A 19674-nucleotide genomic window follows, 5' to 3' on the forward strand; every position below is an offset into this window, starting at 1 on the left:
AAATGTGACAGTGACATCACTGGGTGCTGTCCCTTTCCCTCAGTGCTGGCCTGGCCGTGTCACAGCCACCAGCCTGAGCTCAGTGCAGTGACACCCGGCCGTGTCCCACATCCTAACAGACCCTTCCCCTCTCTCCTGCTGTCCCTGCTTGCAGTTCCCTACCAGCAGAACCCCTACACCCCTGGGAGCAGCTCCTCTGCCATCCAGTGCTACCGCTGTGGGGACACCTGCAAGGGCGAGGTCGTGCGCGTGCAGAGCAACCACTTCCACATCCGCTGCTTCACCTGCCAAGGTAGGACAAGGCCCCCCAAAAACCTCCTGGCCACGCTGTCCCACAGCCCTGGGGACAGACCTGCCTGGCCCACTGAGGTGGCAGCTGCAGGGGGGATGTGGTGTGGCACAGGGCAGGCAGAGACACTGAGTGATGGCAGAGCCTGTGACACCTCTGGGTGTTCAGTGTCCCTACCCAGAGCAGCCTGCAGGTCCCAAACGTGCCCATCTGTGTCTGGGGAGGTCACCGTGTCCTTCAGCTGCTCCCAAAGCAGGAGGAGGAGCAGGGGGAGGAGGCACTGCCAGCCTGGCTGAGAGGCAGCGAGGTGGGGAGATGCCCAGAGCGGCTCTGACAGAGCTGGGGTTGGCTGACACATCCCTGTGACATCCCTGCCACCTGCCCATGGCGTGCAGCTGGCACCTGGTGCCCCCCAGGGCTGGCAGGAGTGCAGCAGAGAGGTTGTTTGGATCCTCCTGGAGCAGCAGGGGAGAGCTGCAGGGCTGTAAAGCTCATGGTGCAGAGCTGCTGCTGCTCCTCAGCTCCTTTATTGGAGCAGCTGCTCTCAACCAGCCTCTGCAGGCTGTAAAATTCCCCATTCCAGGGCTTTTTAAAGGCCTCTGCTCTTCCAAGTTCCCTGTGCTAAGCATCCATCCCCCTGGCCACCCTCTGCTCCTTGCCAGAACAGAGGGTTTGGCTGCAGGTGACACTCCCCGGGCTGTCCCCACCCTTCTGCAGCCCTGTCCCCCGTGGAGTGGGCAGCCCCAGGTTTTTGGGAGGGGGGATCTGTCCCGGGATGCCCTCAGGGCTGACTGGCACCTGCAGGGCCCTGTGCTGGGCGTGCTGCCCTCTCCCAGCTCGGCCTGGAGGATCCAGCAGGAGCTGAGCATCCAGACAAAGAGCTCAGACAGCTTCAAAGGGAGCAGCAGCCAGCAGGGAGAGCCTGGCAGAGCTCACTGCCCGATTTCCAAGTGAAAGGGAATAAATAATGAGAGGAAATCCTCCTGTCTCACCTTCCCTCGCAGCTCTCACCTCCTGCCACCTCTGGCTGGCTGCAGCCCCGCTGCCTGTCCCCGGGAGCTGGCACAGGACTGAGCCACGGGATGTGCTGTTCCCACAGCAAACAGGGCACACAGCAGCCTCGTTTTATCTTGCATTTGCTTCCTGATGCTGTCCCCGAGCTGCTGGGCTATCCCTCGTTGCTGACAGGATGTTTGGGAGACCCAAATTCCCCTGCTGGGTCTCCAGGGAGCAGCTGCAAGGGGTGCAGCACAGGGCAGGAGCTGCATCCCTGTCCCCACAGCTGCAGGGACAGGACAGAGGGGCTGAAGGACAAGCACAGACCGAGGTGGGCTGTGCCAGCGGGTGCCCAGTCGCTCTGTGGTGCCCTCCCCACCCTGTCACCTTGCAGGGCGGGCTGGGCATGGTGCCCAGGCCCCAGAGCACGCTGTGCCATGGCACTGCCAGGCTCTGCTGCTCTCCTGGTCCCTCTGGCTGCAGAGGCCGTAGGAGGGGGATGATGCTGAGGCCAGGGCTGGCCACGTCTGCTTGGATTCCTGTGATGGGCTGTGCACCACCCACACTTCCCACAGCAGGGAGGAAGCCAGGCTGGGCTGTACACCCATGGAAAAACGAGCAGGGAGAGCTCTGAGTGCTCCCGTCAGGGCAGGGCTCCATGGCCGGGACTGCAGGTGGCTCAGCACGGAGCTGGCAGGGACAACACCCCTGCCCAGCTGTCCCTGGGGCACTCCCAGCCCTGTCCTCATCTTCCTCACACCACGAGAGTGCCAGCCGGCGGGGCAGCTCGGGGAGGGAATGCCCAGGTCGTGCCAAGCTGCAGGAGCGCTGCAGTGCAGGGGCTCCCTACCGGCAGTGGGATTCCCTGCGGGAGCGGCCCCATCCCGCAGCCCGACACTGACATCTTGTGGGAGGCCCCAGAGCAAGGGAAACCCTCGGAGATACCTGCAGGAGGCTGGCGAGGCGGCGGAGCTCGGGAATTGCCACCCTGGGGCATCGCGGACCTGCCGTGACGGCTGCGTGTCCTCCCCGCAGTGTGCGGCTGCGACCTGGCCCAGTCGGGCTTCTTCTTCAAGAACCAGGAGTACATCTGCACCCACGACTACCAGCAGCTCTACGGGACCCGCTGTGACAGCTGCGGGGACTTCATCACCGGCGAGGTCATCTCTGCCCTGGGCAGGACCTACCACCCCAAGTGCTTCGTCTGCAGCACCTGCAGGTGAGTGGCACCCAGGGTTGCTGGCCCCTTGGAGAAGCCCTTGCCGGAGCTCCCTGCTGGCCCCGGGGCAGGAGCAGCTCCTGGGGACACTGCTGACCCCTCCCCACCCGTCCCTGGCCGCAGGAAGCCGTTCCCCATCGGAGACAAGGTCACGTTCAGCGGGAAGGACTGCGTCTGCCAAAACTGCTCCCAGTCCCTGCTCAGCACCAAGCCTATCAAGATCCACGGGCCCAGCCGTAAGTTGTGCTGTGCTGGGTACACAGAGAGGGGCTGTGTGGCCCTGGAGGGGGTGACAGGACAGGTTTTGGGGCCACCCTGCAGAGCCAGGTGTCACCGAGGGTTGGGAGGAAGGACAGGGCACTCCTGCGGCTCCACCTAGGGTTGCAGCTGGTTTTGGAAACTCCCCTGGCCTGTTGGTGACCTGGGCAGGTGCCACCACACTCATGGGGAGGTTCTGGAGCTGGGTTTGCTCCGAGGCAGTTGTTGGTGTCCAAGTGGCTGCCCTGGGAATGCTCCTGGGGCTGTCACAGCACTGGTGCTCCTTGCTGGCTCTGCAAGCACTGAAAGGTTTTTTCTGCTCACCCCCTTGCCCTGGTGAACCCCAGAGATCCCTTAAGAGTCAGCTGGAGCGATGGACAAGCTCTTTAGGGTGGGTTTGGCCTTGCTTTTGACCCCAGGTTGGGAGGACCTTCCCTTCCTGCCTGGAGGTCAGTGCCTGCCACAGTCCTGCAGCCAGGCCAGAGCCAGGACAGGGTGTCACCCGTGGTCCTTGTCACCTAGTCACCATGGTGGCACTGCTGGTAGTGGGACTGGTGCTGACACACCCCCTGTGAGCCCCCCAAGCTGCCTCCCTCCCCCCAGCCCTCGATGGAGGGGACGTGGCAGGGCTGGACTGAGCCAAAGGACAGGAATTCCCTCATCTTCCTCCGTGGGCTCCCAGAGCTGCGCGGAGCCAGGCTCTGCCTCCCTCCCGCCTTCCTCTCCCTCCCCATCCCCTTCCCGGCGCTGCTGGGCCCTGCAGCGGGGTTACCTGAGGACACCAAGCCTTATTCACGGCAGCTGCAGGCACACGGAGCCTGTCCCTGCCCGCCCGGTGGCCCTGGCAGTGCCACCAGCAGGGTGGCAGGGAGCTTTGCGGGCTGCTGGAGCATTCCAGAGCCAAGGCATCCCTGGGAGCAGCATGCCGAGCCTCTCCCTGCAGCCCCAGCCCTGCAAGCAACCCCAAACCAGCAGGACCCCAATGAGGGAACAGATCCTGCTTTTGTCCAGGGGTCAGAAATCTTCCAGGCAGGGATTTGGGATGGAGCAGCCTGGGCTGGGCTGGCTGCTCCTGCTTCCCCCGTGGCAGGGATGGGGTTAACGAAACCCCCTCTCCAGGCAGACCTGCTGCCCAGGGGAGAGAGGACAAGGAGGAGTCAAGGTCAGGGTCCGAGGCCCGTGTGTTTCCTGCTGGGGGCCGGGGGAGGAAGGGAGGCCGGGGGACGGCGCAGCGGGGCCGGACGCGGGGCCGGACAGCACAGCCCTTCCTCTGCCGGCCCTGCCCAGCCTTGGGCACCTGCCAGCCCAGCGGGGCCCTCCCACAGCCCAGCACACAGCGAACCAGGCTGGAAAAGACCTTTGAGGTCATCGAGTCCAAGCTGTGACCCAGCAGCTCCTCCCTCATCAGCTAAACGCTGGCACTGGGTGCCCCGTCCAGGCTCTTTTAAACCTCTCTTAAACGGTGACTCCAGCCCCTCCCTGGCACACCATTGCCGTGCCCAGTCGCTGTTTCAGATAAGATTTTTATCCTGATGTCCAGCTGACCTGGCTCAGGCTGCTCACGCCGAGGGAAGCCCAGCTCAGGGCTGTGCCTGGGTGCCAAGGGTGCCTCCGAGGTCTGGGGACAAGCAGAGGTGACAGATTGCCACAGTGAAATGATCCCCACGAGGCTGCCTCAGGAGCAGGGTGTTTGTAACAGCAAATGCTCCGGGGCAGGGCTTTCCTCTGGGGGTGAGGGCACTGCCAGGGCTGTCACAGCAGCTGGGGGTGTCCCTGCCGTGCCCACATCCCCTCCTGTCCCCCCAGACTGTGCCGGCTGCAAGGAGGAGATCAAGCAGGGCCAGTCGCTGCTGGCTCTGGAGAAGCAGTGGCACGTCAGCTGCTTCAAGTGCCAAACGTGCGGGGTCATCCTCACCGGCGAGTACATCAGCAAATGAGTGCCACCGCCCTGCCCTGCCCTTTCCTGCCCTGCCGCGCTCCGGGCTGCCCGCGGGGCTGGCCTGGCACTCACCCAGCTGGCACCCACCCCTCTGTGCCTCTCCCCAGGGATGGCATCCCCTACTGCGAGTCCGACTACCACGCCCAGTTCGGCATCAAGTGCGAGACCTGTGACCGCTACATCAGCGGCCGCGTCCTGGAGGTGAGCGCGGGGCTGGGACGGGGACATGGCCTGGGGACGCGTGCCACGGTGCCACCCTCCAGCCCCGGGGGCCGTGCAGCAGCTGTGTCACAGCCTGACCGCCTCCTCCGAGGGTGGCAGAGCGGGGAGCAATGCCAGCCCTTGGGTACTGGAGCTGGAGACACGTCTGGGGCTGTGGGACATCGGCCCCCGCAACTGCTGCCGTGTCCCCAGCCCATCCCTGTGCCGGCAGCCTGCCTGTTGCCTTGGAAACGCATCCCACACTGCTGCCCGCTGCCGAGCCTGCTCCGGGGCTGCAGCACCCTCCGGCGGGCACTGACCCCCTGGAACACCCCTGGAACACCCCTGGAACTCCCCTGGCACGGCAGGAACCGGAGCAGGGGCTACCCTTCAGCAGGGGGGCTTGGCTGGGCAGCAGGAGCTGCTCTGGCAGAGCCAGGGAGGGATGCAGGGATTGCCCAGGGATGGCAGCATGGCACAAGGGATGCAGGGGCTGCCCAGGGATGCCACCATGGGTACAGGGACTCCCCAGGGATGCCACCATGGATGCAGGGACTCCCCAGGGATGCCACCATGGATGGAGGGGTTCCCCAGGGATGCCACCATGGATGGAGGGGTTCCCCAGGGATGCCACCGTGGGTGCAGGTGCCTGTGGGATGTGTTTGGGGCTGCACAGCTGGTGAGGGGAGTGAGGGATGGTGTTGGGGAAGGACAGGGAGGTCCATCAGGGCTGCTCCTTCCCATCTCCTGGGAGTCATGTGTCCTCTCGTGCTTTCTGTTCTGTCCCAGTGCTGGCAAGGAAAAAAAAAAAAAAACCAAGGCAGAAAATCCAGTCTGAGGGTAATTTAAAGGCTCAGGAGGCACAGAGAAGGAAGCCTGGTGTGATTTTACACCCTGTGATGGCACAGGGAGGCAGCAGTGCTGGAATTGTGCTCTGTCACTCTGAGAGCTCCCCCTGCACAGGGCTGAGCAGGAGGGAAGGGCTGCCACAGCTCTGCCAGCCCCAGGGCACAGAGACAGGGAGCTGCAGCCCAAATTCAGAGGTGCTGCGGGCTGGGGTGGCCGTGGCTGTGGCTCTGTGAGTCTCCAGCCTGCTGAGAGGCTCCCAGGATGTCTCCAGCCTGTTGGGAGGCTCCCAGGACGTCTCCAGCCTGCTGAGAGGCTCCCAGGATGTCTCCAGCCTGTTGGGAGGCTCCCAGGACGTCTCCAGCCTGTTTCACTCACAGCCCCCAAGAAGGGATCACCCTCCCTGCTCCTGGGAGTTCCAGCCTGCCCAAGGAACCTCTCCTGAGGCTGGGACAAATTTCCAGGAGCTCCCAGCGCCTCTGCCCAGCCTGGGGGGGCTGTGTGTGCCTGACAAAGCTTTCTGCTGACTCCAGGCTCGGGCAGCAGTGCCAGCCCTGCTGGCAGCACGAGCTCAGCACTGCAGCAGCTGCCCCAGGCTGGCTGCCCTGCAGTTCACCACTCAGCACATGTGAGCAGGACAAAGCCCTGACATCAAAGCCCTGCTGCTGCTCCTCCCCTGGGCACTGCCAGCCCCCAGGAGCCCCGTGCCAGGACAGAGCAGCCTCAGGATGCCAGCGCTGTGAGCAGGGTGGTGTTGCCTGCCTTGGGAGCAGGAGCCAGAGGGGGCCTGGGATTCCTGTCACAAAATCATGGAATAGTGGGGTTGGAAGGGACCTTAATAATCTCATTCCAACCCCCCTGGTTGCTCCAAGCCCCATCCAGCCTGGCCTTGGACACCTCCAGGGGTGGAAGCCTGAGCTGCTCACCCTCCCTGGGCTGTGGCTGCTCCCATCTGTGGATCCAGGAGCTTCAACTGTCCTCCCTGTCAGAGTGTGACATGGGAAGGGTGCCTTTAAATCATTTCAGGCACCGAGGAGCCTCCTGGTGCTATGCTGGCAGCCTCCAGGCTGTTCCCAACTGCTCCAGGCTGCCCAGCCAGGCTGGGATCATTAATGAGTCTTTAAGGGACCCTGTGATAACGAGCAGCTCCCTTCCCTCACAGCGGCACCAGCCTGGCACCAGCTGCACTAAAAACCAGAATAAAAGGAGCAAGGTTTGTGCATGGTTTGGAGGAGTTCTGGGTGGCTTTTGGAGAAGGTGTGGGATGGAATGAAGGCTGGGAATGGGCTGGGACACCCCTGGGGGAGCAGCCAGCCTCCCTGCACAGGGAATGGCTTGGGTTGGCACAGGGCTGGCCCCTCCCTGCAGTGCAAGGAAAGGAAGAGGGGTCCAAACCCTCCAAACTCACCCTCCTGCCTGTCCTGAAACCTTCCTCTCATTTTTGGCATAAACTGGAGGAACTGATTGCCATCTGCCCCCCAAGGACACTGAATTCCAGATTGATTTTATGGGCAGGTTCTCAGTTATCCTTGCAGCAAATTTCCCTGTTGATCCTCCTGTTTCCATCCCCCTCTTCTGTGTGAGCAAAAGCCTCATCTTCCCTCTGCCACCTTCAATTACTCTCCCTCTTCTCCTGGTTTATTATGGAGTAAGAAGTTCTTTAGGGTTGAGCTGTGCCAGCCCAGCTTCCTCCTGCCCTGAGCTGGCTCCCAGCCCATAACTGAAATACTGGCAGACACTTGGAGGGGAGCAAGCTCCCAATTTCAGCTGTTAGCCCTGTCAAAGAGCAGCCAGCTGGGGAAGAGCCTGTCCCCAGCACTGAAATTGGTGCAGAGGAGGAAGGTCCTTTAGGGAGAGGAGCTGGCAGTGATGGCCAGGGAGCTCTTTGGGATCCTTCTTCTCCCTTTGCTGCTTCCCTGCTGTGACACCTGGGGCCAAATTTGCTCAAATCTGTGGAGGAAGAGCTGGTGCAGAGCCTGGCTGCAGAGGGTGCTGGCCATTCCCAGAGTGCCAGCTTTGCAGGGACACTGTCCCTGGTGCCCAGAGTGCCAGCTTTGCAGGGACACTGTCCCTGCTGGTCTGGGACCCCTGGCTCTATTGGTGTTGAAGGTTTGGAGGAGAGCAGAAGTTCCTGGTGTTCCTGGAAGTTCCTGTTCCTGGTGGACTCGTAGCCCAGCAGGTTGCCAGCAGGGATGAAGCCCTCTTGGTTTTCTCCATGGGACGTGGAGGCCTCCAGGGCCAGCCCAGTTTGTCACCTGGTCACTGTGGGCAGCAGCGAGGGCTGGCAGGGTCACTCAGGGACAGGGGACAAGGCCAGGTCTCCTGTCCTGCCTGGCTCAGGGCTCCTCTCTGCTCTCCCCCCCAGGCAGGAGGGAAGCACTACCACCCCACCTGTGCCAGGTGTGTGCGCTGCCACCAGATGTTCACAGAGGGAGAGGAGATGTACCTGACAGGTAACCTGTGACAGCAGGGCTGGGGACACTGCGGGTTTGGCTCCTCATGGCACCTGGAAGGGTCTGTGTGTGCAGCCAGGGATCCTCCTCCCACTGCTCTCCTGCTGCTGGTGCAAAAATCTCTGCTTTCCATGAGCCCTGCCCCTGAGCTGGGGGCTTTTCATCTCCCTGCACACCTGGGCACAGCCCCATCTCTGCTCACTCCAGCCCAAAGGAGGGAGGTGTTGTGGTGTCCCCAGCTCGGTGTCACCCCAGTTTAACCAGCAGCAACTGGTTGGGCCACCCCAAATCCACCCGAGTTTGCTGTCCCAGCTGAGGTTTGGCCCTGCCCTGTTCCGTTCCTCATCACAGACACTCAGTCCCGCTGCCCTGCACCTTCCTGTGGCACTGCTGGACGTGGCAGGGGGACCTGGCTGGCCCTGCCAGGGAGGGGGTGACCGTGTGTGGGGCTGAGCACTGTCCCTCTGCTGTCCCTTTGCAGGCTCTGAGGTGTGGCACCCTATCTGCAAGCAGGCAGCCAGAGCAGAGAAGAAGCTGAAGGTAGGCACCAGGGCAAGGGGCATTGGGGAGGTGGCACGTCCCAGGTGCCATTGTCCTGAGTCCCTGCTGGAACTGAACTGTTCTGGCAGTGCCCACACCTGGAGTGGCTTCCTGAGGCTGCCCAGGGGATGATGGGTGGCCGTGGCTGGGGCTGTGGCAGTGAAATTCAGCCCCAAACCAACAATCTGCCTGCTCGGGGGCCCTCCCTGCCCTGCTCTCACCTGCCCACCCCCTTTGTGCCTCCACAGCACAGAAGGACCTCAGAAACCTCCATCTCGCCCCCTGGCTCCAGCATCGGCTCCCCAAACCGTGTCATCTGCGTAAGTCCAGCCCTGCCCCTCTCCCGGGGGTGGGGACAGCAGTGCCACAGCTGCTCTTGAGCGGGACAAGCCCAGAATCTGGGGACAGCACGATCCCCCTGTCCCTGCAGCACGCTGTGCCACCAGTGCCATGGCACAGCTCAGGGGCACTCAGGGGCACAGCCCTGCCCTCCCAGCTCCTCTGCCCTCCCCCTGCTGCCTCTCAGGCCTCTCCTCTTACCTGTCCCTGCTGCTGGGGTGACAGTGGGCTCTGTCTGCCCTGTGCTGGCTCCACGCTGCGCTGCAGCCTCCCTTCCCTTCTCTCCTCCTCTTCCTTTCCATCTCTCTGTCTGTCTCTCCCTCTCCCTAGGCTAAAGTGGATAATGAGATCCTTAATTACAAAGACCTGGCAGCTCTTCCCAAGATTAAAGCCATCTATGAAGTGCAGCGTCCCGACCTCATTTCCTACGAGCCCTACCACAGATACACGTCGGACGAGACGCTGGAGAGATATAGCTATGGGGAGGTACTGGGGCTGCAGGAGCCCTGCTGGGCTGCAGGAACGGGCCCCACCCTGGGGAGAGCTCTGGGGGGCTTCTCATGCCAGTGGGAGCCAGGCAGGAGTGGGGCAGGGCCTCTCCCAGAGGCTTGGGGAGGGTCTGTGATGGAGGTGAGGTGATGCTGCTGTAGAGCCAGAGAGATCCCAGTGACCTTAGGGAAGTGCAGGGACACACAGGGCTGTGTGAGAGGAGTGATGGGCAGGGAATCCACCCCTCACAGCCCTGAGCCTGGCCCCTGGCAGGCAATCCTGCAGGCAGCCAGCACAGCTCCTCTGCAGCTCCTCTGGAGCAGGGCTGCTGCCTCTGGGGTGCTGGCCCTGCAGCCAGGGAAGGGGCTGGGGCACTGCATTTCTGCAGGGCAGTGAGGAGGGGATGCTCAGGCACAGGACTGTCCTGCCTGCCCAGCTGGGGCTGCTGGAGGAGCTCAGGGAGCTCAGGGAAGGAGAGAGCCTGAGCAGCTCACACAGGAGGGGCACCTGAAGTGGTGCTGTCAGAGGATTTGGCAGCAGCACCTCTCACATCCCCACCCCAAGGTTCTGCCACAAGCCTGGCATCCTGCAGCCCACCAGGATGGTGCAGGCAGCGTGGCATGGCCCTCTGTGCCTCCCCCTCTCCACAGAGCTCCCTGAGAGCTGACAGCTGCTGAGTGCTCCTGCCAGTTCCTCTCCTGGCCAGGGCTCCCTGCCCAGCCCTGCCCCAGTTCAGCTCCAGCTGTACCCCAGTGTAACACAGGGAATCAGCAGCTGTGGGACCCCAGTCTGTCCCTGCTCCTCTTAACCACGTGCTGTCTCTCTCTCTCTCTCTTTTCCTCCTCACTTTGCCTCCTGCTGCCTGCAGTCCTTGGGGACCCTCTCCCCGTACTCTCAGGTAATGCCCCTGTGGGCACTGTGGGTCTGTTCCTCTGTCCAGAGGCTCTGCTGCTCGTCCCCCTTGGCTGGTGGCTGTCCCAGGGTGTGGGGAGGGGGACTGCTGTGTCCTTGAGGCCCCAAGGAGAGCAGGATCAAAGCCCTTTCTGGCAGAATGGCCCCAGGGTGCAGCTTCTGCCCCGTGGAGTGAGCCCCAGGAACTGGGAACAAGTTCAAGGGAAGGGGACAATCCCCAGGCACAAAACCTCTGTCACCTGCTCCCCACCCCTGGGCTCTGCTGCCTGCGCCCTGGCAGGGGGAGGCAGGGCAGCCTGGGGACCCCTCGAGGCTCAGAGGACACAGCCACTGCCCGGTGTCACACCCAGAGCACCCCAGGCAGGGACCCCATCCGTGGGACACCCCCTGGCAGCTCTAACCCCGCTCTCCACACCTTCCCCACGCCAGGACATCTACGAGAGCTTTGACCCGCGGCAGAGGCGAGCCTCCAGCCCCGGCTACATCGACTCCCCCACCTACAGCCGCCAGGGCATGTCCCCCACCATCCCCAGGTCCCCCCACCATTTCTACCGCTCAGGTGAGGATTTGGGCCGCCACCCCAACCGCTGGCTGGAGAGAGGATCACAAAAATAGCTCTGGGCTTTCTGTGGTTTCTCATCTGGCGAGCAGCAGGGGTGGCCCACGGTGGGAGCAGTGCCCAGCTCTGCACATCCCCCGGTTCTCCAAACTCCTGCGAGCAGCAAGGAGAGGCCAAGGGGAATTTGGGGCTCAGGCAGGATGGGGTGGGAGGCAGGTGACCTGCAGCTCTGGTGAAGACCCCTCAGCTGCCCTGATGGCTCTGGGAGGGGTGTGCAGGAGAGTGCTTGTGCCCGGGGAGCTCCTTGCACACGCACAGCCCGGAGCATGGCGGGGAGCAGAGCGTGCCTGGCCGTGTCTCCTGTCCTCTGGAGCTGCCGAGGAAGGACTGGAACACTCCGAGCTCACCGAGAGCCCCGCTGCACCGCCAGGGGCTCATCCCTGCCTCTGCAAGCACGCTCGGCTTTCCTGCCAGCACCGCGCCGGGCTTTCCTCCGCATCCCGGAGATGCGGGAATTGTGCCCCGCTCCATCACCGCCCCTCGTGGAGCGCAGCCCCCCCCGTCACCCCCTCCTCACACGGGTCACCCCCGCTCTTCTAACACCGCTGCACTTAACACCCATTTTCTTCTGCCTCTTGTTCTCTCTCTCGGTCACTCACGGCTGCTTCTGCTCGGCCCCGCGTAGGCACCGAGAGCGGGCGCAGCTCCCCCTACTATAGCCAGTTAGATGTGAGGTCCTCCACTCCAACCTCATACCAAGCGCCCAAGCATTTCCACATCCCAGGTAGGCTCCGGAGCGCCCCGCTGCCCGGGGAGCGCCGTGTCCGTGGCATGCCCGCATGTCTCGTCCCCGCTGTGTCGCATGCCTAGCTCCGCCGCCTGCCTAGAGCCAGCTGGCAGCAGGATCCAGCCCTGGTAGAGGCCATCCATAAACAGGACCTACGGCTTGAACCCTGCTCCTTCTCTCCCCCCCTCTCCGTCACGGCCCCGAGGTGCCAGAGCCGCCTGGAGTCTGCTTGATCCTCGCAACATCCCTCTTCTTCCTCCTCCCTGCCCTCCCTCCACTCTTCCCCACACCAAGATGAGTGCCCTGGTGAGAGCCTGTCCCCTGCCCTGCCTTCCCCCCAGGATCACCAGCCGGAGCGTGTGTGCCAGAGGCGTTTCCACACCCATCCGCTACAGATGACTATTTTATACTCCCCCTAGGGCCCGCCGCTCCCTCCCCCCAGTGTCTTCTGGGCTTGCCAGATGCCTGCTCCCCTTCTGCAGGGATTTCAGGGGGCCACCAGGTAAGGGCCACCACACCACCCGCCCCCGGCCACGCAGAGCCCACGGGGACGGGGCCGGAGCGGGCAGGAAGGGAGAGGGGGTCGGGAAGCAGGGAGAGCTGCCCAGCACCCCTCGGCGGGGTCAGAACCCCGGACCGTGCACCCAGCTCTTGGCATCTCCCCGTGCCCCGAAAGCGTGGCACCCTCGCCGAGGCATCTCTGATGCCCTGAGGACACCCGGAGGCTCCCCCAGCTCCGCTCCCATCCCGTCCCTGCCCGTCCCTGCCCATCCCTGCCCTGCCGCCCGGTGGTTTATGGATGGCCCCATCCCTGCTCCAGCTCGCTTTCCCTCCCGACTCGCTCTTTTCTCTCTCTGCTGCGGAACGAGGCTTTGGCTGGTGTTGGCTCGCCGCGGGTAGCTCGCAGGCGGTTCTGGCAGCTGCTGGCACCCCGAGAACGCCGCGGGTGCCTGCCTGGCAGGCTGTGCCCCGGCCCGGTGCATGCTGTCGCTGGGGGCTCGCTGCATGTCCTGTCGCTCCTGGGCAGCCGGGACCGCGCTCCCGTGCCCGGCCCGCGGCCCGGAGCCCTCCCGGGGCACTCCCGGAGCCCTCCCAGGGCAATCCCGGAGCAGTCTCGGAGCCCTCCCGGAGCAATCCCGGGGCAATCCCGGAGCCCCCCCGCAGCAATCCCGGGGTACTACCGGTGCATTCCCGGAGCAATCCCGGGGCATTCCCGGAGCAATCCCGGAGCCCTCCCGGAGCAATCCCGGGGTACTCCCGGTGCATTCCCGGAGCAATCCCGGAGCCCTGCCGGAGCAATCCCGGGGCACTCCCGGGGCACTGGATGGCCCGGGGGCGGCTGTGTGATGGAAGCGTGGCGTGGGGATGGTGGCTCCCGCAGGAGCCGTGCCCTGTGAGCTCCCAGCACGCCCACACTCACCTCCCTCTCCCCTTCTTTCTTCCCTTTCTCCCTCTCTTCTCCCACCAGCTGCTGGCGAGAGTAACATCTATAGGAAGCCGCCCATCTACAAGCGCCACGGTACGGTCTGGCTGCCCTGTCCTTGTCCCCGTGTCACCCGGGGAGGGGACCAGCGTGCTCTGGGCTGGGTGGGAGATGGGGCAGGCGTCGGGGTTTGGATACTGGGCTCTGGTGGGATGCTCCTGCTGCTGCTCTGGGCCGCAGAGAGCGTTCAGTGGGGAACACGTGTGACTTTGGACCACGTCCCTGTTGTGACAAAGGCTGGCAGTGACACCAGGGATGGCTGTGGGAGGGGGAGCAGGGCCTTGGTGGGACAAGGGAGTCAGCGCAGCCTCAGAAAAGGGCTGAAAAAAGCAATTGGCAGTTTCACATGCAGCCCTGGAGAAAATGCAGCCCATCGTGGGTGGCTGCTCCAGCCTGAAACACGCCTGGGGGTGCTGCAGGTTGGGGAGGGTGCTTGGTGGCCCTCGGTGCTTGGTGGCTCTCAGAGGGGCTGGCTCGCTCTGTCCCCACCTGCTCCTGCTCGGGAGGGACAGCAGCTCCCCCTGAGCAGTAACTGTGTCTCCTCTCTCTCCCCGGCTCTCCCCTCCCTCCTGCCCACCTCCCACCGCCTGCTGCTGCTGCTGTAAGTACCTGCTGGGTCCCCTGTGCCTGCTGGAGGTGTGGGATGGCTCTGCCACCTCCTGTCCCTGCTGCTCCTTCCCCTGTCACTCTCCTGGCCCCTGGTGCAGCAGAGCTCCCCCCTGGGCTCCCCCGTGTGCTGTCGAGGCTCTGTCCCCAGCCTGAGCACCCTGTGTGTCCCTGCCATGAGGACCCAGCCCTGCCAGAGCCCCTCTGCTGCCACCTTTCCCTGGCAGAACCCAGAGAGCCCCGTCCCTGCTGGGTCTGAACCTTGCTCCATCCCCTCTGTCACCTCCTGGGGACAGGACAGGGCAGGAGCTCGGTGGCACTGCTGGGACTGGGATGAGCAGGAGCCAGCACTTGTGGTGCCGTGGGCTCTCAGCCATTTGGGTCCCTTCCCAGCCACATCAGTGACATCCCCTGCTTGCCACTGTCCCCACTGTCTGCCTCAGCACCCATGAGGGGGTGTCAGCAGTTGGAAAACTGATTATTCCCAGCTCTGCTCCAGGCCCAGACACAAATCCCTGGCAGTCATGGGGAGGGAAGAGGCTCTGCCTTGGTTTGGGGGGATCTCTGCAGATCCTCACCTTGGCTCTGCCTGCTCCTTCTGCAGACAACCCCTCTGCAGCCACCAAGAGCAAAACCAGCGAGGACATCGCTCAGTCATCCAAGTACAGCCCTGCCTACTCCCCTGACCCCTATTACCACTCCGAGTCCGAGTACTGGTCCTTCCAAGGCTCACCCAAAGGTAACAAATTCCCCTTGGGCTGGGAGAAAGGGAAACCCATTCCTGCTCCACGTTTTCTGGGAGGAAACGCTGCTTTGAGTTGGGTCTGGACACAAAAGTGGGGTTGGGCTGTGATACCTGCCAAGGTGACCCCAAAACCCAAGGTGTGTCTGGGAGCCGACTGTCCCCATGCAGCTGGGGACTGTCTCCCCCCTGCCTGTCCCCCTTTTGTCCCCATGTGCCCCCTGACGTGTCTCCTTGCAGCTCCCCGGGCCCGGAGGTTCTCGTCAGGGGGCGAGGAGGATGGGTACGACCGGGGCATGCACAAGGTGAGTGCCAGCCCTGCTGGGCACAGCCAGCACCAAACTGTCCCCAGCTGGCTCTGGGGAGAAGGCTCAGCCCAGCTCTGCCACCCGAGAAGGTGCCACCACCATCCCTGCTGCCCTCGGCCATCTGTCCCCTCCTGGCCACCCCCAGCAGGGGCTCTGAAGGAGGGCACAGCTGAGGCACCCCCACCCCAGCAGCTCATCCTCAGGAGATGCCCAGCCCCTGCCAGGGGATGCTGTGCCCTTCCGTGGTGTGCCAGAGAGGGCTGGGCAGGGACAGGAAGGGTGCAAGCTGGCGTTTCCCCCCTGCCAGATCCAGAGTGGCATCGGGAGGCTGATCCTGAGGGAGGAGATGAAGGCTCGCTCCAACTCCTACGCAGACCCCTGGACACCCCCCCGCAGCTCGGCCAGCAGCAGGGAGGCCCTGCACACAGTGGGCTACGAGGGCTCCCTCAATGGCTGTAAGGCTGTCCCTCTGTCCCTCTGTCCCACCTGGCACAGCCCCAGCACCTCGGGAGGTGGAGAGGGAGGAATGGGATGAGGAAAGGGCTGATCAGAGATGCTGGGCATGGAGCTGGGCTCAGGAGGGTCTTTTCCTCTCTGGAGGGCTCCATCCATGCCCTGTGCCCCAGCTGGGATGGGGCATTGCCCCAGGGGCAGCCTGGAATGGCTGAAGGATCCCTGGGGGATCTGGCAGCACAGCCATGCCCAGGTGCTGGCACCTCATCTGGGCTGGCACCTCTGCGACCTCCTGGCACCCCAGGGCTGCCCTGCTTGCTCTGCTCTTCTCACAGAGCCCCCAGGGCCCCCAGCCCTGCCCTTGGGGCCACAGGAGGCACTTCAGAGCCTGGCAGCACAGCTGCCCTGTCCATTCCATGCTCTCCTTCCTCATGGCACGTGTGTCCGCACAGGGCTGGCGACACTCAGGGAGCCCCTCAGCCCTGTGGGCTCCTGGGAGCCCCAGGGAGGATCCGGGGGGCTGGGGATGGGCAGTTGTGTGTGGATGGGGTGCCTGGCCCTCCCTGACAGCAGCTCTGCTCTCCTTGCAGCTCCCAGAACTCACTACCTGGCCGACAGCGGTGAGTGCCTGACCCGAGCTGGAGCAGGGAGGGGAGAAGGGAAGCCAAAAGGAGCCCTTGAAAGCCTGGCTTAGGACAGAGCTGGAGCCGGGCAGAGAGGATGGAGAGGGGGAGCTGGCAGAGGAGAATGTTGCTCTGTAGGGTGAGGTGGGAGTGGGCCACAGGAAAGGGACTTTGGGGAGAGGAATGTCAGCACAGGCTGGGAATGAGCTGGAGCTGGAAGGAGACAGAGCTGGGAGCACAGAGGTGGCCCAGTGGGGGCTGTCCTGGGCTGTGAGGCTCGTTGCTGCTTTCTCCCTGATGGCCCTTGGTGGCTCCTTTGCAGATCCCCTCATTTCGAAGTCGGCCTCCCTTCCTGCCTACAGGAGGAACGGGCTGCACAGGGTGAGTGCCTCCTGCTGCTGCCAGGCATTCCCCCTTGTCCCAGGCTTTCCCCTTTGCCAGGCTTTCCCCCTTGTGCCAGGCATTCCCAATCTCTTCTCTCAGGCATTCCCAATCTCTTCTCCCAGGCGTTCCCCATTCTCCCCCAGCTCCTCCAAGCCCCCACTGCTCCCTTTCCATCACTGGGATGTCCTGTTTCCCCCTCCTCTGCATCCCTGCTGCCCAGTGCCAATCCAAAACAATTATTATCATTAATAATCATCATTTATTGGGGTCCAAAGTGGCCTGTCCAGGCAGTGTCTGCCCTGAAACTCCCACAGGGCAATTTCCAGAGGGATGCTGGTGCTGCTGTCCAGCAGAAGAGCTTTGCTTTATATCCTGGGGATTGTTTGGGATCAGGAGCTCTGCTCCTGCCCCCGTGTGACCTGGGCTTGTCACTTCACCTCCTTGGTCTCGATTTCCCTGCTGCTGGGTGGGAACCCAGGACACCCCTCTGGCAGGAAGCCAAAGACACTTGGGATTTCGATTTTAACTCGTGGAGCAAATTCCCAACCTTGTATGAAGAATCACAAGTCACAGAAGTTTGAGTAATAATGAATTAATCACTGGGTGAAAAATGGAGTTTTGGGGATTTTGTTATGGGGGATCTAGGAGGCAAGATGCAGGGACATGGGCATTGTCCCATGCTTCTTCCTTCTTCTTCCCAGCCTCCATCTTCTTGGTGATGGTGGCACATTTAGATTGACCTAAAGTAGAAGTAGACAGTCTAACATAGGCGATAGGTATTGGAAAATAATGATAAATAAAGCACACGTAACTCGTAGTATGAAATGCAGACACCAGCCCAGGGGCAGGCAGTGTGCCCTGACAGACCTGCAGGTCAGACCTCTGCGGGTCTGAGAGAAAATATTTTAGACAATAGATAATAAACAAACTTGTCAACACGAGCCAAAGAATCCCAACTCTTTCTTCAGCTGTCGGGCTGGGGAAAAGGACTCTCGAGTCATCCTGACAGTAGGGAACCCGAGAGGTGGGGACCTCGGTGTCCCCGCTGGGGACGTGGGAGGTGCCACTGGAGTGTCTGGAGGAGCCTCCCTCTCACTGCCCCTCTCTCCATCCTCCGCAGCCTCCCAGCGCCGAGCTCTTCCACTACGACAGCACCAACGCCGTCAACTGGGGCATGCGAGGTGAGGGGACAGGGCTGGCACCGCGGGGACACGGGGTGGGGCTGCCAACCCCCCCTGGGACAGGGCTGGTACCGCGGGGACACGGGATGGGGCTGCCAACCCCCCCTGGGACAGGGCTGGTATCCCGGGGACACGGGATGGGGCTGCCAACCAAGCCTGGGACAGGGCTGGCATCCCAGGACACGTTATGGGGATGCCAATCCCCCCTGGGACAGGGCTGGCATCCCAGGACACGGGATGGGGCTGCCAACCCCCCCTGGGACAGGGCTGGCATCCCAGGACACGGGATGGGGCTGCCAACCCCCCCAGGCGGCTCTGCAAGGGGGCTGCAGGGGGATGGGGACACGGGCGGGTCCCCGCAGCTCGGGGGAGGCTGGTGGCAGCAGAGGTGTGGCTCATGTGTGTCTTTCTGCTCTCCCCGCAGAGTACAAGGTAAGAGCCTTCTGCTGCAAGGAGAGGCCACGAGGCAGAGCCCCGGGGCTGTGTCCGTGTGTCCCCAGGCTCTTCAGGGGGAAGCTCTGCCTTTGTTCTGCTCCGTCCTGCAGCTGACAGCCCACCGCAGGACTGGGGGGCTCACAGCAGAGCCCCTCCCCTCCTGCAGCTCCCGGGTCAATTGTCCCCCGGGTGAGGAGCAGAGCAGGGGGTTGTGCTGGTGCTTTCCTGCTGGTGCAGAGTGAGCAGGTTGTTCCAGAGCCACCACGGAGCTTCAGGGTGGATCAGAGTCACCCTGAGAGCAGCTCCCACCTCTCCTTGTCCCACCCAAGCCCTGGAGGCAGCTGTGCCACCCAAACCCTGTACATACAGCAGGAGCTTTGCCCTCGTCCCCAAGGGTGCCCCAGTGTCTCTGAATGCCCCAGGGTGTCCCTGTCCCTGTCCCTGTGCAGATTTACCCCTACGAGCTGCTGCTGGTGAAGACGAGGGGGAGGAACCAGCTGCCCAAAGATGTGGACAGGACTCGGCTGGAGGTGAGCAGAGCCTTCTGCACTGGGGACAGAGGGCACAGAGGGACCTGATCCCACGGGGGGGCCCTGGCACGCAGCGTGTGGGGCTCGTGGCCCTGTGAGGAGCATGTCCACAGCTGCTCAGGGGCACACGAGTGGCAGGGCACTGTCACAGGGCTCCTGTGCCCCTGCAGGGGCAGGAGGGAGGCAGGTGCCCCCTTCCCTTGGCACCCCATTGTCCCAGCGGGCAGGGCGTGCCCTCAGAGCCCCTGCCAGGTGCCCAGCTCTGGCCCAGCCTCCTGTTTCTCCCCAGAGGCACCTGTCCCAGGAGGAATTCTACCAGATTTTCGGGATGACCATGGCCGAGTTCGACCGCCTGGCGCTGTGGAAGAGGAACGAGCTGAAGAAGCAGGCCCGGCTGTTTTAAACGCAGTGCACTATAAATATATACATACCTATAAATATATACATAGAGAGATCTCTATATGGCAGCTCTGTATGATTCTCGGGGCTGTAAGGGCCACAGGGGCCCTCCCTGCACCCCTGAGAGTGAATTGGAGTCTTGCAGATCGTTTGGTGCTCTGTGTTTGCTTTCCTTTTCCAGCCTTGATTTCTGTACGGATCCCTGGGCTCTCCCCAGGCTTGGTGTCTGTCACTGCTGCCCCACAGGGACACGAGGGCAGGGGGGGATTCATATCTAATATTTCAATTTCCACAGGGACACGAGGGGGATTCACATCTGATATTTCAATTTCCACAGGACACGAGGGCAGGGGGAGGATTTTCCTGCTGCAGCCACGGAGCCTGGGGAACAGGGACACGAGGGGGATTCACATCTGATATTTCAATTTCCACGGGGACACGAGGGCAGGGGGGAGGATTTTCCTGCTGCAGCCACAGAACCTGGGGCTGGCAGAGAGCAGGGCTTTGGCATGGGGGCTGCATTTTTGGGGTGTCCCATCCCCTCCTGCTCAGCTGGGCTGTGGAGTTGGGTGGAAAAGGCAGGAAAGTGGGATCTCACTCCAGGCTCCTTAAATCCATCCCTGCCTTCACATGGCCAGGACTGGGGGCACTTCAGCATCTGAAATGCAGAGCTTGGGGCAGGGGATAGCAGTGGAGGGGACCC

At 62.9% G+C, this 19674-nt stretch overlaps 1 protein-coding gene across 8 annotated transcripts in view; it reads left to right on the forward strand.

Moving 5' to 3' along the window:
* The window catches only part of ABLIM3 (actin binding LIM protein family member 3), a 45633-nt gene extending 26601 nt beyond the window's left edge, over positions 1 to 19032 (forward strand). Inside the window, exons 2-23 of one of the 8 annotated variants that reach the window (XM_041489936.1) lie at positions 155 to 292; positions 2321 to 2504; positions 2628 to 2740; positions 4569 to 4695; positions 4809 to 4902; positions 8114 to 8201; positions 8683 to 8741; positions 8990 to 9061; positions 9411 to 9566; positions 10438 to 10467; positions 10911 to 11040; positions 11726 to 11824; positions 13296 to 13346; positions 14521 to 14655; positions 14899 to 14963; positions 15274 to 15421; positions 16010 to 16039; positions 16365 to 16423; positions 17547 to 17607; positions 18032 to 18039; positions 18492 to 18572; positions 18862 to 19032. In XM_041489936.1, coding sequence (XP_041345870.1) covers positions 155 to 292; positions 2321 to 2504; positions 2628 to 2740; positions 4569 to 4695; positions 4809 to 4902; positions 8114 to 8201; positions 8683 to 8741; positions 8990 to 9061; positions 9411 to 9566; positions 10438 to 10467; positions 10911 to 11040; positions 11726 to 11824; positions 13296 to 13346; positions 14521 to 14655; positions 14899 to 14963; positions 15274 to 15421; positions 16010 to 16039; positions 16365 to 16423; positions 17547 to 17607; positions 18032 to 18039; positions 18492 to 18572; positions 18862 to 18975 — 2042 coding nt within the window. In that variant the 3' untranslated portion in view covers positions 18976 to 19032. The remainder of the gene's footprint in view (positions 1 to 154; positions 293 to 2320; positions 2505 to 2627; positions 2741 to 4568; positions 4696 to 4808; positions 4903 to 8113; positions 8202 to 8682; positions 8742 to 8989; positions 9062 to 9410; positions 9567 to 10437; positions 10468 to 10910; positions 11041 to 11725; positions 11825 to 13295; positions 13347 to 14520; positions 14656 to 14898; positions 14964 to 15273; positions 15422 to 16009; positions 16040 to 16364; positions 16424 to 17546; positions 17608 to 18031; positions 18040 to 18491; positions 18573 to 18861) is intronic. The other 7 variants (XM_041489937.1, XR_005957038.1, XM_041489938.1 and 4 more) reach the window with 7 other exon arrangements.
* Positions 19033 to 19674: the final 642 nt, after the last annotated feature.

Source organism: Pyrgilauda ruficollis, unplaced genomic scaffold (genome assembly GCF_017590135.1).
Source record: "Pyrgilauda ruficollis isolate IOZ18807 unplaced genomic scaffold, ASM1759013v1 scaffold97, whole genome shotgun sequence".
NCBI lineage: Eukaryota > Metazoa > Chordata > Aves > Passeriformes > Passeridae > Pyrgilauda > Pyrgilauda ruficollis.